The 19,354-nt window shown below is 36.6% G+C and overlaps 2 protein-coding genes across 4 annotated transcripts; both read right to left on the reverse strand.

Annotated features, from left to right (window-relative positions):
• Nucleotides 1-46: 46 nt before the first annotated feature.
• Nucleotides 47-14,855, reverse strand: LOC115422474 (L-rhamnose-binding lectin CSL1-like). Its single transcript, XM_030138826.1, has 18 exons — nucleotides 14,106-14,855; nucleotides 13,872-13,904; nucleotides 13,724-13,783; nucleotides 11,058-11,187; nucleotides 10,442-10,542; nucleotides 10,111-10,155; nucleotides 8,514-8,646; nucleotides 8,331-8,434; nucleotides 7,860-7,910; nucleotides 6,000-6,041; nucleotides 4,957-4,989; nucleotides 4,803-4,865; nucleotides 3,363-3,498; nucleotides 2,321-2,430; nucleotides 2,185-2,229; nucleotides 1,948-2,080; nucleotides 339-442; nucleotides 47-141 (listed from the first exon to the last, which is right to left on the reverse strand). The coding sequence occupies exons 1-18, from the start codon at nucleotides 14,128-14,130 to the stop codon at nucleotides 128-130; spliced, it is 1,362 nt and encodes a 453-aa protein (XP_029994686.1). The 5' UTR covers nucleotides 14,131-14,855; the 3' UTR covers nucleotides 47-127.
• A 107-nt stretch (nucleotides 14,856-14,962) lies between these two features.
• Nucleotides 14,963-19,280, reverse strand: casp9 (caspase 9, apoptosis-related cysteine peptidase). Of its 3 annotated transcripts, none has more exons than XM_030139959.1 (11): nucleotides 19,169-19,280; nucleotides 18,907-19,054; nucleotides 17,618-17,828; nucleotides 17,425-17,517; nucleotides 17,298-17,341; nucleotides 16,992-17,168; nucleotides 16,804-16,893; nucleotides 16,525-16,672; nucleotides 16,197-16,385; nucleotides 15,985-16,094; nucleotides 14,963-15,897 (listed from the first exon to the last, which is right to left on the reverse strand). In XM_030139959.1, the coding sequence occupies exons 2-11, from the start codon at nucleotides 19,036-19,038 to the stop codon at nucleotides 15,793-15,795; spliced, it is 1,299 nt and encodes a 432-aa protein (XP_029995819.1). In that variant the 5' UTR covers nucleotides 19,039-19,054; nucleotides 19,169-19,280; the 3' UTR covers nucleotides 14,963-15,792. The 3 variants fall into 3 exon arrangements, with proteins under 3 accessions (XP_029995819.1, XP_029995820.1, XP_029995818.1); XM_030139960.1 differs by having other exon boundaries at nucleotides 18,907-19,055; nucleotides 19,176-19,255; XM_030139958.1 differs by having other exon boundaries at nucleotides 18,907-19,251.
• Nucleotides 19,281-19,354: the final 74 nt, after the last annotated feature.

Genomic DNA, 19,354 nt, shown 5'->3' on the forward strand with positions numbered 1-19,354 from the left:
CCTACATCTGCCATGCCAGGGAAGAAAATCACAAACTGATAACACACAGCTTGCTGATTTCCTTTATTTAATACATATTTATTAAGACATGAGTTTAGATCCTGTATAGCACACGTTTAAGTTGTCATTACACAGTAGGATCTGCAAAAGAGCACAAAATATTCAAATTAGATGAAGATCTACTTTGAGGCACCAACAGCAGGCAGGATGGTTTCTGATTACTATTTTCACGTCATGTTTCTCTTTTCATTTTAAATCAAGATCAGATTAGACTTCAGTTGTTAATTTAATATTTTTGGATTTCTTTAAATTCCGTTTATGTGAGTCACAGTACTTACATTCACAAACGTAAGCCACCTCCAGGTACTTGTAAGTGCCTTGACAAGGGTCTCCAAAGAAGGCATTGTTTGCATTGATGATGCAACTGTTTTTCCCATTACAGCTGTGGATGCAGAGTCAAAAGTTTTAGTTCATTCAGTCACTGAAAATTTTTCTTAAAACATAAATGTTGATAAATGTAACAATTGCATAATGTAGTATTTCCATTCTCTGGCACATTATCACACTTTTCCAGTAGTTTTCCAACACAAACAGATCTATGGATGATATTCATGCCATTACTAAACACAAGAGCCTCTGTGTGTTTACCGACTCTCCTCTATAAAAGCCTACATCGTATCACAAAAACCTCATTTGATTTTCTCATTTTCACAGAAGAGCTACCACAATTAATCAATTAGTCATTGAATTATCTTCTTTTTTTTTTTTCTCTGTAAACCAAATATCTTTGGGTTTTGAACCAAACCAGACACATTTTGAACCAAACCAGACATTTTTGGATTCACCTTGGGTTTTGGGAAACACTTTTTTGTGTTGTATCCTACAGACCAAAGAATTAATCGACCAGAAGAAAAGACAATCAACAGATTAATCTACAGTGAAAATAATGCAGATAGTTGCAGCCCATGTTCCCCCGTTTAGACACTATATATCAATAAATGCACTGTTTTGAGCAATAGTTTACATCCACTTGGATTTTTCCATTAGGACAATCCAGTTGCATCATCAAATGTTGTGGCTATTTCTTTATATTTAAATTTAAAAAAAAAACTGAAATTTTCCAACTAAGGTTCAGATGCTGGATGTAGCATTTCTTCTATATACGCAGTGGACCACTGGCTTTTAACAATCTGTAACCTTAACAACTATTGGTGAGCGGTAAACTCACATGTAAGATCAGTAAAGACAAACAAGTTAAGGACCAGACAGATTTCTGTTTGAGCGTCACATGGTTTGTCCACCATCCTGTTCCTATAGGACACCGGAGGAAGATTCCTTCGCATTCATTCCAATAGAACTGAACATGATTTTCAGATTTTCAGTTTCTTTCATCCAGTAGTCACCCAATTGCATACTGGATGCACTGCTCATGAGTCAAATACTTTCTTTGACATTGACATTTCTCAGACACACAGATCAATCAAGTCAACATTGTTTGTCAATGAACACAAATCTTGTCTAAAATAAAGCCAAATGAAGTAAATAATTATGGTAAAATAGTGGAGTTACTCACAAAAATAGGATTATATTACATTATTATTTTATTTTGACCTTAGTAGTTTAAGCTGGAACAGTGAGGACTAAGCAGTTCATAAAATGGACAGATGGACAGTAATCTGTTTTCATTTATCTAACTAATGTTCTCAACCCTTGTGGCCACGCCCACTTTAGAGACAGGAAGTGAACTGTTTCATGTGAAAGCTTCCACTGCACCAACTTTGTGTAAATAATCTTTAGTATATATAAATTTTTCCTCTATAACAGATAAATATGAGATTAGCCTTCCTTTGTCAAGCTTTGCACATGAAGGAACCATCAACAAACATTCAAGTGAAGCAGCGATGAACAAAAGGCATTTGTCAGTGGAGAATGAACTGGAATCTGTACCTTTCAGCAACTTTTTTAGTGGGATTTGAGCAGTCGACGTTTGTAATCTGTGACTCGGGCCGTTTGTAGATGCATGTGGTCTGGTCACGACGGCCATAATCAGCTCCGTAGACAAGTATTACTTGTCCTACATCTAAGAAGAGGAGCAGATTTTATAGAAATAGGCAACGTAGATGTCTTCAGATGCAACAGAAATATATTATTAATCAATCACAACTGCAAAAATGTTCAACTTACCACAGTACAGGTGGGCCACAGAGAACTCACATGCGGTAACTTGAACTGTCAAAGGAGCAAATCACATTAGACAATGGAAGCTTTGTATAACTTTGAAATGCCACATACTCTAGTTTCCTGCTGAAGTGTGACTCACTTGCTGGGAGGCAGGTGTAGTTGGTCTGCAGATATTTATAGGTACCTGCGCAGGGATCTGATGTGCGAACAACTTTTACGTTCAGTTCACACACACTCTTACCATCACACCTGTAGAAAAAAAATTTAAAGAGCAAGCTTTTAGCACCGAGCCAAATCACACCAGAACTAAAAAAAATATGTAATGTATGTGTCCTGCTGTAATATATCAGTTGGGGAGACTGAGCAGTATCGATGAATGCTTCATTTTGTAAGAGTCGCCTCTAATGACTACAGTGAGTTTTTAACCAGTTCCACAGTTTTGGCAACATGGCCATTTGTTTCACCGTGTACTGACAGAATACATCCACACAATATGTATGTTTGATTGGCACTGTTACTGCTTGTTTATGTGTGTGTCATGCATTAAATCAGGGGTGTCAAATTAATTTTTATTCAGGGGCCACAAACTGCCCAATATGATCCGGACCAGTAAAATAATAACAGTGAAAAAAGTCAAATTACATTGTGAAAATGTTTACCTTTACAAACTTTCCTTAAAAAAATGAATAACATGAACAACTTGAAATGTCTTAAGAAAAATAAGTGCAATTTCAACACCATAGTTTATCATTTACACATGTGCATTACAACTTACAGATCACAGTGGATCTACAAATACACAAAACCTTTAGCAACAGGCTGAATTTTGCCTCTTCATATTTGTTCAGATTATTCACATGATTTGTCAAAGAATGGTTTGTACATGTAAACATTTTCATGTAATTTACTTCACAAAATTTGGAGTTGTCATTGTTTATAGGTAATAATGATAGTATTTTACAGGTCTGACCCAATGATTTAAAATGTTTGACATCCTTGACTGTTAATATCTTCAGTGTAATTTTTGTATGTTACAAAGTCATCCAAGGGGCCAGATTGGACCCTTTGGTGGGCTGGTTTTGGCCCACTGGCCATATGTTTGACCCCTGTGCATTAAATTATCAACCAAATTTTAATTGATTCACCAATTAAAAAAACAAAACAAAACATGTGATTTGCACCTTGTCCTGATGACATCTGTGGTGCCCTGCTGGGAGCACGATGTATCAGAAATCTGGTTTGCAGGTCTGCCCTCACTGCAGGTCTCAGAGTCTGCACGTCCATAGAGAGCAGACTGCACACCAATGACTCCGAAATCTGTCATACACACAAAGATAAATTAGCGCATTTGAACACAACCTTACAATATAATATTACAACAAAATACCACCACAGCTTTAATATTGAGCAGAACCATAAGAGCATAAAGGACACAGAACAGCAAACTATTAAATCCTATACTTGTTGGATTATTAACAAAAAGTAAAGGACACTCTGAATCAGTTTGCATCAAAAGGACTTAAACTTATTATTAACAGTTGTCACTTATATGTGGCATCATATTTTTATTTTTACAAGATATATGTATGTCTTTTGAATCACTAATATGCTTTAGGCTAAATGAACTATTTTGGCCAGAGAACAAATATCATATTTTTTCATTTGATATTTGATTTTATTATAATTATTTTGTTTTTTTAAACTGGCCCCACACCATACTGTTTTATATTAGAAACTGAATGAAACATGGGTGCCATATTATTTATTTGTGCAATTTATAAAGAAAACTGTTTTTGAAATAAACAAAAATACTGTTCATTACATTCAATGATTCAAGGAACTTTATTGTCATACCAGCACACATTTACACACGAGATGGCATGAAATTTGGTACCTGAGGTCCCAGATTTAGCCCAATAAAAAAAAAAAAATAAATTAATAAAAAAAAAAAAAAAAAAAATATATATATATATATATATATATATATATATATATATATATATATATATATATATATGTATAAACAATATATACATAAAAAAGAACTTTGTATAATAATAATAATAATAATAATAATAATAATAATAAAAATGAAAAATAGGCCTATGTATAAAAACACTTGTGCAAAATGCGAAGAGAGGAAGTCTGATTGGTCACTGGCCTGTATTACACATAATACCATTCATTATATACACAGTCATCCATGTGTGTACATGTTTATTATTACACAGTACACAAAGTATGATGTTCTAATCCCATTTTATTGATTATTCTAAGTTCTTAGTTATGTTTTTGTTTTTTTATTCTATTTTATGGCTGGTACTGTATGTAATTCTATTTGAAAATATTACATTATATGAATTTTAAATATTAATTCTATTCATTTACCTTTATCACTTTCACAAACTATTAATTTATGTTTCAGTAATTTCATGAACCACCTCTTAAAATACAGAACAGGTATATCGGTAAGTAAACACTATACTGCATATCATTTATGGAGTTTTTCACAGTGCATTTACTACAGACACCACTAGGCGTCGCTAAAGTCTTCATTCTGCATTCTGACAGACTCCAATCTCCAAATGTACAAATAATTGTAGACAGTTGATGCTTCATACCACAACTGAGGCGATGGACGTTGTAGCTGTTGTCACAGGTGGTAACTGTCTTTGTGGAAACGACTAAAACACATCAAAGTATAAGATGATGTTCAAGATGCAGATGTGAGAATAACTATTGTCATAATTACCATATGTTCACTCAGATATTTACCTGTTTCCATCAAGAACAAGGTCACTGCCAGCACTGTAAAGACAAAGATTTGGAAACATTTTATATATTTTGCTTTTGAGTGAATCAAATCCACCATCCTATATCCCACAAAGTATTAAAAACCCAACCCATCTTTTTTTTAACACATCAGAAAGCAAAGAGGAATGACCCTCATTTTCACTGGGGTAGAGTTACACAAAACAAATGCTGACACAATAAAAAAAGAGGAAGAAACGGGTGGCAACAGTTACATTATCAAGGTTACAAATGTTCAAAGTATGTTGAAAGTAAAGTGCAGGAAAGAACATAGCAGTTAAACCATGAAATGGCCTCAGTGGTATTAACCCTTGAAGACCTAACCATCCAAAAGTGACCAAAAGCATCTATTGATCAAAAATGTTAAACTTTAAGCCATTAGTCCTATCAATACATGTAGATAATTCACATATAATGCCGTTTCTCAACTTTTTATCGTCATCAGATATGACCCATTTGGATGTTACGGTTATCATCTTCTTCAACATAAATTCATCAGTAAAACCCATGATATTTCACAAATGACAAGGAACATTCCAGATTTTTCTGAAAAATGCAAAATGCAGAGGATAATATAATAAACGATAATAAATTACTCAGGAATGGTTAGATGTGATGAGAAAAATGCATCTGGAATTTGCCGCTAAAATAGTTCTGGGTCTTATATGGTTAATGATAAATAATAATTATATTCATTAAACTGAAAGAGTGAAAGTATGTTACAAATGTGTTGTCTTGAACCTTTGCTATAGTTACAAAAACTAATGTCAAAGATAGATAGACTTGTATTTTTCTAATTAATTAAATATACAAGACAGCTTTTTCCATTCATTGCATTTAAAGTTTGGTGTGGTTGGTAGATTATGGTCAATAATGGTAGCAAATTGAGACCAAGTAGCTTTAAAGTAACAATTATAGATCAGAACTGTGTCTAAGCTTTAAACTGTACAACCGTTCTACAAAAACTTGTCATTGTTACTCCTTTTGTAAATTCATTGTGTACTTACGCAGTCTTCCAGTCAGTCTGCTGTTGTGCATGGTTATTGATTATCCTAGTTGTAAGTTAGAGTGGAGCTAATGTGCCCTTGGAAGAAGCACACCTGCTATTTATTCTGTCGGGGCTATGCCGGATGCAATTTGCCAAACAATGGCTTTGGGTTTTTCAAGTGAACAAGAGACAGAAGTAGGAGGACACAGTGAAGTATTGCTTAAGAAACACTACAAAGAACACAATGGTGATGACAAATACCATATAAAAAAAAAATACTGAAAGGTGAGGCACAGAAAAAGCACAGAAGAACAAAGGGTGACAAAAAGAAATGTCAGAAAGCATTATATAAGTTATGTGAAGGTCATGAGTGGGCTGCATTATCTGTGATGTTACGATAATTCTCTTCCTCATGGATGGTTATTCCTGTTTGACATCATTGCTGTAAAATGCATTGTCTTCCTTAAAGAGGTTCTCAAACAGGTGGGTGTTTTTTGGAGACTTTATTTCCTTGATTAACACAGAAGGCAATTGTTGGAGTTAAGTATAGTATAATCTTTATCTGGGCCTTTAACGTCCCTGAGGTAGAAAAACAAATCTGGCCTTTTGATTGTACTATGTTCGGCATGCTTTATGTGTTGTCTTTTGTTGTATTATAAGTGTCTTTTATCTTTTGTTCATCTCTGGCAAAAACAGAGGCAAACATTTCTTAAACCATTTCTGAAACGTTAACTCAACAATCCAGCAATAAGTCTGCCAAAGCAAGATTTTCTAAAATGTTGAAGACTGTTGTGATGTTATTAAAATCATGATCTCATCTCTTTAATCACATTAATGGGATATAATTCTCTCTTATCTGCAGGGGTTTGTAGACAAGACATATTAATTAATTCTGCTGGATTTTGTTGAATCTTCATCTTAAACTTTCAATAATCCCTCCTGAGTTGTTGTGAGCAGGTGGCAAGTTTTATATTAAGCCTTTATCAGGCAAATTACTATTTTTGGTCATTTCCTCAAACATCAAATATGGGGCCAATCCTGTGCATCAGTGAGGTCCAGGAGCATGTTGGTTTTTAGAAACATTATACAGTGATTCCGAGAGATTTTATGGACATTTTCAAACTGTAAATAGTGAATATGAGTGATTTTTGTCAGTTTACGACCTTATAACAGTTGTTTTATTACATGTGTTTACTTTTTAGCAAGTGCTGATCAGATGTTTTTTGGCAAGGTAGATGACGATGTCCAATAACACGCTAAGGTTGAAATTTTGAATTTCAGAGCTTTTCAATGAGTGCCCTATAAAGGGTTAAGGAACAGTGCCTCAGACTTGTTCATTTTAGAATAAAAACTGTCTTCTTTTCTTTGTTTGTTTGGACCATTCCAATGATTTATTGGGCTGTTTAAGCACTCAGAACACAGAAATGTACTCACTGAGCTATACACTTAGTTTTACTGTGATCCTATTGACATAAACTTGTTGGTTCTCGTAATATCAATATAACCTCATCCTGTTCCTCTTTAGCAATTATCCGCTCTGGATGACTAAACGCTGATTAACACACACCTTGTGGGTTTGTTTGTTTGTTTTTTTTTCTTATGGGCTTCCTGGAACACTACAATGCTTCTTGTCTGTGTGCTTAGATTTTTGTCCAGACTTCCTGGAACCTTTGAGAAAGGGTCAACATTAAGAGTCAGAGACTTTTTCATGGTCTGATCACTTTCCATAATTCCTCAGAAATTCTAGCCTCACTGAAGTAACAAACAGGCACAATACATTTGGCTTATTGTTGTATTTATTTCATACATGCTGATTGTGATTTAATAGTTCACAAACTCTGACTTGGACTCTCAGTTGGACTCTGATTTTAATTCTCACTTGGAGGTTCACTTGGACTCTCACTTGGAGGATTACTTGGAGTCAGAGCATCTGCAAAGACAAAGGATTAATATTAGATGAATTACAGAGACAAAGCATATTAATGTAGAACTTTTTTAGTGTTCATGTTTTTTAGTGTACACGCATGTTTACATGTAATAGATTCTGTACAATTTTTCTTTACAAACATTAATTATCAGTTTACACATATGCATATACAACTAAAAAAGGCTAGTTTGTGTAACAGTCTACAAATAGTTTTAATGTTTCTATTGGAGTCATGTGTCTGAATGCAGTCTTGGTTTTTTTTTCATGTTTAGGAGCCTGTTTTTAAAAAAGAACAAAATTTCTTGGTCTGTAAAACTGGGCTGTGATTCAGTGACCATGAGGAAATATGAGTCCAGATGCCAGACCAGAACCATGGTATAAAAACCCACCTCCCTCTGTCTGGATGACTGTGGAGCTACTTACCCTGACACATATACGACGCCTCCAGGTATTTGTAGGTGCCTTTACAGGGGTCTCCAAACACAGAGTTGCTCACTTTGATAATGCAGCTGTTTTTCCCATTACAGCTGCAGATGGAGAGAAATGTGTGAAATACAGGCTTGACTTTGTGCTGCTGTTCTATTATCTGCAGGTGGATGACTGTACCTCTCAGCTACTTTGCTTGAAGGGCTTGAACAGTCAGTCTTCTGGATCTGAGAGTATGGTCGATTATAAATGCATGTAGTACGGTCACGACGGCCGTAGTCAGCACTGTAGACATGTATCACCTGCCCTTTGTCTAAAAAAACAGAGGAGAAACGATAACAAATGTTAGTTTAAGATGCTGTTGATTAGAAAGGCAAAAAATATTGATTATGTTCGTCATTTTAAACCTGCCTTTCCCAAACTTAGACCCAGAACAAAAAAATGGGTTATGGAGCTGTTTTTGTTGGATCACTACATGCCATGAATAAAATATACGGCAGTAATACGATACGAGAATTAATTTTCCTAAATAAAACAGAAAAAGAGTGTTTTCTGGAGGTGTTGTATGTATGTTGGTAAAGGTGAAAAAAAAAATGTGTAAATGATAAAACAAGCCAAATATGGCACAACAGACAAAAACAATGCAAAGAAAAGGCTGTCAGGGAGTGTTTTGACAGTGATAAGTCAGTAGTGTTCATGATATTAGATTTTGGTCTGCTTGATGATGGCGTTGCTACTCAAATACATTACTTTTCAGTAGGGATGCACCAATACCACTTTTTTCTTACTTACATTTGAGTACTTGCCGATACCGAGTACCGATACAAGTACTTAATAATCCCATTCCAGTTCTTAGTTCCCTTTGTAAATGTGCTTTATTGTCGTTGTCATTAGTCTGACTGGAGCAAAGTGCTGCTACTGACATTTAATGTGTTGGAATGAGCATTTCTCAATTAATCCACCAGAGGGCCACCGCTCTGAATTAACCATACTGGATAAATACCACGAAGAAGAGTAAAGTTTTTTGAGAAGAAGAAGAAAGTCAGTAATAACAAACATGGAGACGACAGAGGCAACACTAATGTGATACTAATATTGCAGTGTTTTCACTGGTAAGGTTTAAAAGCGAAGCTTCAGCAGGTAGAAAAAAGAGAAATGTGTGATAAGTTTCGTTTTCACTTCCGCTGGTGGCGGTCCACACTGCTCCGTACTCCCACTGGTATTCTCTGTCTGGGTACGCATCCGCCAGCACCTGGAAAACAGATGGAATGTACGCAGAGGACGGACAGAACACTCCATCCGTATCTGTCTGTGTCTGTAACATTACTTGCAGTCAGCGTTACTTTTATCACCGTCATTTATTTGGTTCAATCTCCACACTCTTCACACTCCCCACACATTATTCCTCCTCCTCGTACCTGCTGCACTGAACTGTGAATGTCACATGGCCGTAAGTGGTATCGGTGCAGTTGTATCGGATATCTTTTACGAGTACACACATTGAGTATCGGAGCCGATGCCCGATACTCGTATCGGTATCGGTGCATCCCTACTTTTCAGTAGTGATTGTTGACATTTCTATCAACATTTCCATCTATTCAACATCATTATGATGATTGGAGGAGTAGTAATAATGCAGATATTATGGGACTTTATGAGATATTTTTGTAAATATGGGACCTGAGAAGGCATATAAATGATCATTTGAGTCTCCATCTCAAAAAGTTTGGGAACTGCTTCTTTAAAACCACAAGAAGAAGAGAATACACAGTCTTACCACACTGCAGGTACGCAAGTGAGTGCTCACATGTAACAAGATAATCTGTCAAAATAAGGCACATCCTATTAGAAAAAGCAATGTTAGGTCTTCACACAGTCTGTTGGACAAAAGTTTTCTATTTTACATAAAAATAAGATCAAGTGAGTTGTCAGGTTAGAATTGTCATTTACTGCTTTCACCACACTTGTTGACAGCAGTAACATGTTGAACATCTTGCTTCTGTAGTTGTGTTATTTCTGCAAAATGCTGCTGTTATTTTGAGCTCATTCAGACACACAAGCTAATCATCATACACGTTAAACCTGTAGTGAAATTTTGAGTGACTGACTTGCCGGAATGCAGGTGTATGTTGTGTGTAGATATCCAGTGCAGGAACCAGGGTATCTGATGTCCGCAGGGGTTAATTCACAAACTTTTTTCCCATCACATCTGCAAGCACAACATAAAGAGCCAAGAAGAATTACAGCAAGCAGAACTACATTACAGCACCAATAAACATTTTAATATTGCTTTTAATTTACTGTTTTTGCTTGTTTTTGCAATAGACTGTTGACCATAAAGTTGGAACAGTTTTGATTTCAGACACGTTCTTCTTTTTATTCCCATTTATACACATCAATAATCACCTTTGACCAGGCGTAATGATCACATTCTAAGTCCCAGTTAAATGTTATCAATAATAAATCAAATTTTCACATTAATTTCATGAGAAGAGGTAAAAATATTTTATTCTGATTTTATGGGTGTCACAGTGTTAGTCATTGTCTAATTCGCACTTATGTAATAAACCACTGCATCCATACTAAAATGGAAAAACGTAAATATTTCAGTGTGATGCAAACAAAATTCATCAACTCGTAAATTAAGCTCCATGAACCCTTGAAAAAATGTTGTATCCTTTGGCTCTAGCTCATCTATGAAGGTCAGAATAGCATTTGTGAGACCTGGTCTTGAGGTTTTCCACAGTTCCCATTGGAGAACAGTCTTGGTTAACGGGGTATGGAGGTTGTCCATGAAAGCATCTCTCGTCTTCATGACCCCACAGCGCAGTCTGCACACTTATCACTCCTGTGTCTGGTGTACACACATCAGCAAAGAGACAAGTAGACAAGAGTGAAGACACAATGAAAACAGTTCAACAAAGAAATGCTACAAAATGTGCAGACACTATTATATAAATAAACTGATGCTAAAGTTACAGGCAGAAATGTTTGTCTTCATGGACATAAGGAGCAAATTAGATCTTATCCATATAAAGTGTATGGATTCAGTCACTGCATATTTTTTCTGTTTGCATTAGTGATAAATCTCTCAGTTACAGTTACCTCATCCACTTGTCTGTTGCCTGACCCCCTTCCACTTAGGTTACTACATCTACAGCTCTGGAAAAAAATAAGAGACCACTTCAAAATTATCAAATTCCCTGATTTTACCATTTATAGGTCTGCATTTGAGTAAAATGAACATTTTTGTTTTATTCTCTAAACTACTGACAACATTTCTCCCAAATTCCAAATAAAAATGTTGTTATTTAGAGCATGTATTTGCAGAACACGACACATGGTCAAAATTACAAAAAGATGCAGTGTTTTCAGACCTCAAATAATGCAAAGAAAACTAATGTATATTCATTTTTAAACAACACAATACTAATGTTGTAACTTGGGAAAAGTTCAGACATCAATATTTAGTGGAATAAACCTGATTTTCAATGACAGCTTTCATGTGTCTTGTCTATCCACCATTGCTGTTGGATGACTTTATGCAGCTCCTGGCATAGAAATTCAAGAAGCTCAGCAATGTTCAATGGTTTGTGACCGTCCATCTTCCTCCAGAAGTTTTCAAAGTGGGTTCAGGTCTGCAGATTGGGCTGGCCATGACAGGGTCTTCAACTGGTGGTCTGTCATCCACACCTTTATTGACCTAGCTGAGGCCAGGAGCATTGTCCTGATAGAAAAAACAGTCCTCAGAGTTTGGGAACATTGTCAGAGCAGAAGTCCAGTAGTTTTCAATAGTTATTTTTAGATTCCAATTACTTTAGCTGGTCTAATAGGGCTGTTTTTGCCTATTGTAAGAAGATAATGATGGCCCCAGTAGTGGTGTTTATACTTCTCCTTCTTAAATTAGACATGAATCAGGTGTTTATTCAGTAGAATAAGGTGTGCTTGTGTTGGAATTCAACAGACACAGGAATGGAGTGGCTGTCATACATGCAGATATGTTGATATCAGAGAAAATTGCAGTGGTCTCTAAATTTTTTCCAGAGCTGCACAGTAGATCTAATGATTCTGTTATCAGGTTACTTACCACCGGCCTTTAAAGTCATTATAATTAAACCTATTGACACTGTCTGCTACTATGTCCCTACTGTTATCGTGGGCTTGCTCTTAGAGGGGTCCTTTAGTCTTTTTAAGTATTAGCTTTGAGAAAGAGAAAGAGTCAAACTGATCAAAGCGTATTATTTTCTCAATCCTTTAAAATGGTGTTAAGGGTTAGTATTTTTTTTAAATTCTGTAATGGGCTGTGTCATTTGTTCTGTTGTACTTTTGTAGTTTTTCTGTTCTCTTCCCTGTGTGGGTGTGTTCTGTTTGTTTTCCCTCCAACAGATAGTAGTTAAAGGAGGATGAGCTGCAGGTGTGCTGTTGCTCTGCTGGCTGCAGCTGATTGGTGCTTCAAGAGATGAGCCGGGAAATTTAAAGGACAGATCTTCATTCCTCCAGAGACTCCTCTCATTTCATCTCCCACTCTGTGCAGACCAGCCATTTGTAATTTTTTGTTAGAACTTTGTCAAACCGGTGATACAAGGAGGGAATCTTTTTCTTTAAGTTTTTTTTTTGTTAAGACTGATGTATTTTGGTTTTCCTTCGTTTGTTTTTGTAGAACATTATGATTCCCTCACCTGATTTAATTTTTCTTTTTTTGTAAATAAATATCTCATACCACAGTTCCGTGGTTGCTGGTCGTTTTGTTATTTTGGTCCTGTTTGTTAAGGGACATGGAGGGAGGGGAGTCTCATATCATGTTGCGTCTCGGCAACCCCTAGACTGAGTTTAACAAATGGGTTTAAATTCCACTGAAGTTACAACCTCTGACAGTCTCAAGTCTTTCTTTTAATTATACTAGGAAGAAGTGGTAGTGCATGTAGAAGCTGCATTTGAATAGAGTTTTTATTCATCAGTTCAGATCTGCGCTGTTCCTTTTAAGCTAAAAGTTATCTGTTTTAACAGTTTATCTGTTTTATCTATTTATCAGATTTTTTTGTTTTTGTTTTGTTGGGTTTTGTTTTGTTTTTGTTTGTTTGTTTGTTTGCTTGCTTGTTTTTCTCATGCCTATACTTTTTATTGCTTCTGCTGTAATGCTTTTAATGTTTTATGTAAAGCACTTTGAATTGTCTTGTACATGAAATGTGCTATACAAATAAACCTGCCTTACCTTGCCTTTTGGCTCTTTTGTGGTATGTTTTAGGAGTTGAGGTCATGACACCAAGAGATTTAGAAACACAGTAATCAGTGTGCAGTTACAGAATCAAATGCTAAGTTCTTGTCATGACAAACCAAAAATAAATAAACTAATATGGGGGAAAAAAAGGTTTTATGAATAGGAGTCATACCACAGCTCAGGCGGTGAACAGTGCCGCAGTAACAGGTGGTGACTTTCTGTGTCAGGACACCTAAGTAACAAATATGGAAGTATTAATTTACTAAAAACAATTAGTCAAGATACTTTACGTGTAGACACACACATTCACACATATTTACCTGCACTTAAAAGCACACAGGTTCCTGCCAACACTAAAACAAACACAAAGTTAATTGTGTCAATCTAAACCACAGAAAATACATTTACATAACATTTCACGTCTGTTTGTCGTACAGCACCATTCACCATGTGACTCCAATATGGGACCTGGCTTCTTCAGCAAGAAAACACAAACCTGGCCTGTATCAACATCAGAAAAGTTTTAATTCTGTATAAGTTATATATGTACTCACAGTGTGCAGGGCTAAAATGGACCATGATTTTGCTGGATCCAGAGGAAGATGAAGAGTGCAACTGATCTGCAGGATAAAACAAATCTGAACATGAATCCAGTAGCTTTTATTCAAACGGCTACTGTGTTCAGACATGACAGTCCCTTGTGGGGAGGCAGTCAGCCAATCACAGGCAGAACACTGAAAAGACCTGGGCTGGTGAACCAGGTGAAGCATACAGGTAGATAAAACTGAAGAAAGTTGACCCCGCCCAAGCATGAAACAGAAAACTGGTCATATGGGGGAACATGTCAGAGTAGAAATAAGAGACCAGAGTTACGCCACATTAACACATTTTTATAAATTTTATGGCAACAACAGCAAAAACATTCTAGTATTATTGTGTTATGTGTATGGAATAAACTTTTGTAAAACTGGAATGTTATTTTTTGATGCTTGAATTAGATGCTTCAGTAAACCGATCTTCCTGGATTATGAGTGAAGAATGTGTAGTGTAAGCCAAAAGTGAGCCACAAATATCTTTGTGGCCTAATATTAGAAAAACATCTGCAAGAGCAGGTAAGAACAGGCATGTAAATGATTTGTATGAATGAACATGAGCAGCACCTAATGAATAAACTAAAAAAAAAAAAGATTACTGGCATAAGTAACAGTTCATAGTAATATTAACCTTTTATGAAACATCAGTACTGTGGTGAAACTGGCCTCTTTTTTTTCCCAGTATTTTTCTGTTTTACCATGTGGAGAAAACTGGCACCTTACAACAAAAGCTCCCAGTTTCTTTAAATCTGATCCCCCAAAATATTACCAGATAATAATACAACATCTGACTGACACATGGTTATACACAGGACACATTCAGGTTCATTATTTATTGCACTTGAGTAACTGTAATGCAGTGTCTGCAGCTGGTCTATGCAGCTGAAGAGAACACTTTTACATACCAAAAATAAACTGTTCAGAAGGTATGAAAAAAAAACATGCACTGAAGATCATTGTTTCTTTTATGTCTCTCATAAAACACACTTACTTTTAACATACACATTTTTTTCCCCTTATCCAACAATTTAACAGATTCCTATAATAAAAACAATTACAACTAGAAGACTGAGTCACTGTAAAAAGTACATCTTGAAAATATCATTTACTTTTATGAAAACCATCAGCTGGATGTGTTGATAATATAATAGTGAACCTAGAAGAAAATATTTAGATTTCCAATTACAAAATGTTCCATTTAAAAAAGCTAACACCTTAGCAACCACACTTAGACATGACAGACAAAATTTCACAGTAAAACATAACTGTTTTGATAAAGATCAAACTTTGTAAATTGTTGCAGCTTTGTTAAGGCATCTACTCCCTCCCTATGATTTTGAGCTGTAGAATATAGGTGTTTTCAGTTAGGTAGGAGGGTTGAATACTTGATTGACAGCTGTAATTACCAATCACTGATTACCTGGTTATGACTCTACTGATCTACTCTTTTGATATGGATGTGTGAAAAAGTAACTTCACTTTTCCATAACGGCATGAAAAGATTTTAAGCCATCTACATTTATATTTAGTCTCCTGAGTTGGACTGATGGGACAGAGCTGCAAGGGAACTGGGCAGGTATGTCAAACTCTGGCATTTCTCCATTTGATTTTACGTTCTGCAGCTTGAATGACAACCTGAGTTTTGCATTCATGCTTGGGTTTGAAAGTAGAGAAGTTTACGGAGGAAGTTAAAGGAACCAGGCATTTGCTTGTAGAGACCTTTTGCAGAGTTCTGGGAGACCTCATGGTTAACCTGGAAATGATGACATGTAAGTAAATAAAAAATACTAAAGAACATTCATTGGCATCCATGCTAACTGGTATAAGAAGGAAAGCTCACCATCATCAACATTGTGACCAAGTCATTGATGCTGGCACTTTCCTCAAGGATGCGGTCCAGTGTCTCGACATACCAGGAACCAGACTGAGTGTCTCTCCAAGACACATAGCCTAGATAGGACACATGGTCAAAAAGGCATCATGAACACATATTTATTTTTCAGATGTGGCTACAAACACAGATGTCTGAAAACTATGGACACACAAACCCACCTGGAAAAGTTGAGTAGGACACTAGAATGTCACTGGGTGTGGGCAGCGTGGCTCTGGCGTCTGGCTCATCGGACATACTCAAAGAGTCGCTGCTGGATGACATGGGAATAGCATCCGTCTGGTCGTCCTCTCCACCAAAGGATGGCTCGACCTCATCAGGGGACACCTCAAAACCTGTGTCTTTTTCACCTCAAGGAAAGATAGAGAATATCCCTAAGACTCTTTTAAGTCCTTAACACATCTATAACCATAATTAGGATTAGGGTTAGGATGAATGTTGCATTTTACATAATGTTACTATGATTGTTCCATAAATGTTCTTAGGTACCTCCTCCACAGGCCTGGATGAAAAACAGTTTGGGTTTTCCTTGTAAAGACGGGCAGTGCTGTCCATTAAGATAGTTTGTTATGTACTGAACAGGGATGTGCTGTCCATCAACTCCATACACAGCACCAGGGAAGCGGCTGTGACTCACCTGTAAACAAACAGATTATAAAGAAAGGATTAAAAACATTTTATGGTGAATGCGATCTGTAATTCAACAAATATTTGAGTCATTCTTATGGTGGTAACTCTGAGAAAAAGAAAATACAGGATGTGGCTTACCTCTGTACCATGAGAAAGCATGATAACTACACAGCAGTCGAACTGGGAATGGTCTTTCTTTGATAAAGCTGACAGTTGATGCTTGATTTGCTGAAATGTGGAGATCAGTGTCAGCTTTGTAAACATACAGTATATTTATAGATTTAAATGTTACTAAAATTGGAAAGGTTTAAAACATTTTTTTTTACTCTTTGTTTCAGGTTTGCCTTGACTTCCACAATAAAATTGAGTGCTTTGAACCGTCTTTCCAGCTTGTCACAGTCTATGTTGGAGCCTGTGCGGTTGCTAAGCTCACTGCGAGGGTCAAACTCCACATTGTTTATGATGAGGCAATGTCCACATGGGCTGGCATCCATTTTATAACACTGATTTACACACAAAAAAGGAAAGGAAAGTAATCAGAAAATGTATCAACCTGCTTATATTCACATCCTTACCTGTATATTTGCAATTACCTGCACATTTTGCCTTTCTGTTGACTGTAGAGAGCTTACCTGAATACTATCCCGTCGTGGTCTTGGTCTTGTGTATACTGGTGCTGTAACAACAAAAAATATATATCTTTTAATATCAAGAACAATCCAGACTGCCACCAGCGTGAAATGATTGTGTGCAGCTTACATGGAGTGGGAGTGGTATTTGTTTTCTGTTTTGGAGAAAGAGGAGAAATAGGAACAACTTCTACTTTTGGCTTATCAATATCCATTGGAGACACTGTTGAAGAAAATCTGAGCATTACAACCATGTACAATACAGTTATGCTCTGTGTTGGTGTTAATACTCTATTACATGTGTCACTGTAGCACACACTCACCAACAGGAAGAGGCTTGACAGGAGGACGAACTACCTGAGGAGGGGCTGAAGGCCGGATGTGAACTGATGGAGCTCCATCTTGGAGGAGCTCTGCCAGGCTGTGCTGACCTGTTTCCTGAAGACACTCCAGAAATATAGGAAAGGCCCGGCTCCCACGGGTCTCTAAGTCCCGGACTAACTGTCGGGCTTGATCACGTCTGGTCCCAGAGCTCTGACAGGAAACACAGCAGGAGGTGTCCAGCACCACAGATGTAAATACCACATTCATTACAACATAAGTGAATGAATTAGACTCAGTTGGGATATGTTATATATTTTTGTTGACTTCCATCTATTAATACATTAAACCTTTGATAGAAATGACTCAGTCCATTCTCTGTAAGCAATATTTAATGAAACAGCCCAGATAGAAAAATCATTATGGCTTAAATCTGGCCCAAAACTGGCATGCCATTTGGCAAAGTTCTGGGCGGATGTATGGGCCCTAAATGGCCCAAAATAGGCAAGCCAAAATCAAACCAGGAGAAAGCCAAAATTCCCCCAAAACTAAATGCGGACTTCCAAAATATAGCCAAGTGTCCCAGAAAAGCCCCAAATCCCCATAATCCCAGCCAAAAAGTAGCCAAAACTGACCCAAAAGGAGGCCAAAATTCACCCAAAATTTGTGTTGATCATGCTTTTAAAATGAAGTGGGGTTTTCTTCTGGGTAGAAATTCCTGCTCTTTGCACAGTGTTTTGGCTTTACAGAAATATGCCAAAAAACGACCACAACACATCCATATATGGAATAAGATGTTGCTGCTCTTTAGTCAGTCTTCTGGTTTGCCATAAACATGCCATACCATCCCTATACTTGATCCCGCTCTTTGCCCACTCTTAAACCAGACATACGCCATAACTCAGCCATATATTGCTGGTGCCTCCACATCTATCATGGATAACCTTAATCATACCACAGTTAAGCCTAAAGGTTTTCATAATGCCAAAAGAAAGCCAAAAATGCCAAATGTATGCCATAATACTGCCAAAATATTTACTATCTAGGATATATAACAAATTAAATGGTTATATGCTGTCCTTTGCACCTTGCCCTACCTCTGATCCATATTGTGACAAATTAACTAACATATCACTATGAATTAGTAAACTTCTTTATCAGTATTAACTCTTCCATGTGTAACAGACCACATTCAACTATTACGTTGTGGGGAACACGTGATAGGAAATACTGAGACAAATTTGACATATTGTACTGGAAAACTACACAGAAAAACTGACAGGTGCCCTACCTTTATCTCGTCGATCATGTCTTCGGTGAAAACTCCTTTCTCTAGAAGACTATCGTAAAGGTTTGATGGATCCAGTCCTTTCACCAGATTGCTCCTGTTTCGCTGGAGAATCTTCTTGTGTCTTTCGTCCATTGTTATTCAGTTCCACTTGAGTGAGACAGATTAACAAAGAAACGCTTTATTACTCTTACACGGCCAGTATGTACACCTAAAATATGTGAAAGACTTCCTCTTTGCTTGTGAAAATGAAATAAAATCTTACATTAACTGTGAAGTTTCAGTTCTGTTTGTCTAATGAAAGCTCGGTTGCTTTAGACACTTCCTTGTTTACATCACCGCGTGTTATGATTGGTCAAACGAAAGAGTGAGCCTAAAATATACAAGATGCGTTTAATTTTACATATCACGTAGTGCCGCGACAAGGCATCTCACTAAAGAATGCGCAGTC

This window comes from Sphaeramia orbicularis, chromosome 7 (genome assembly GCF_902148855.1).
Source record: "Sphaeramia orbicularis chromosome 7, fSphaOr1.1, whole genome shotgun sequence".
NCBI lineage: Eukaryota > Metazoa > Chordata > Actinopteri > Kurtiformes > Apogonidae > Sphaeramia > Sphaeramia orbicularis.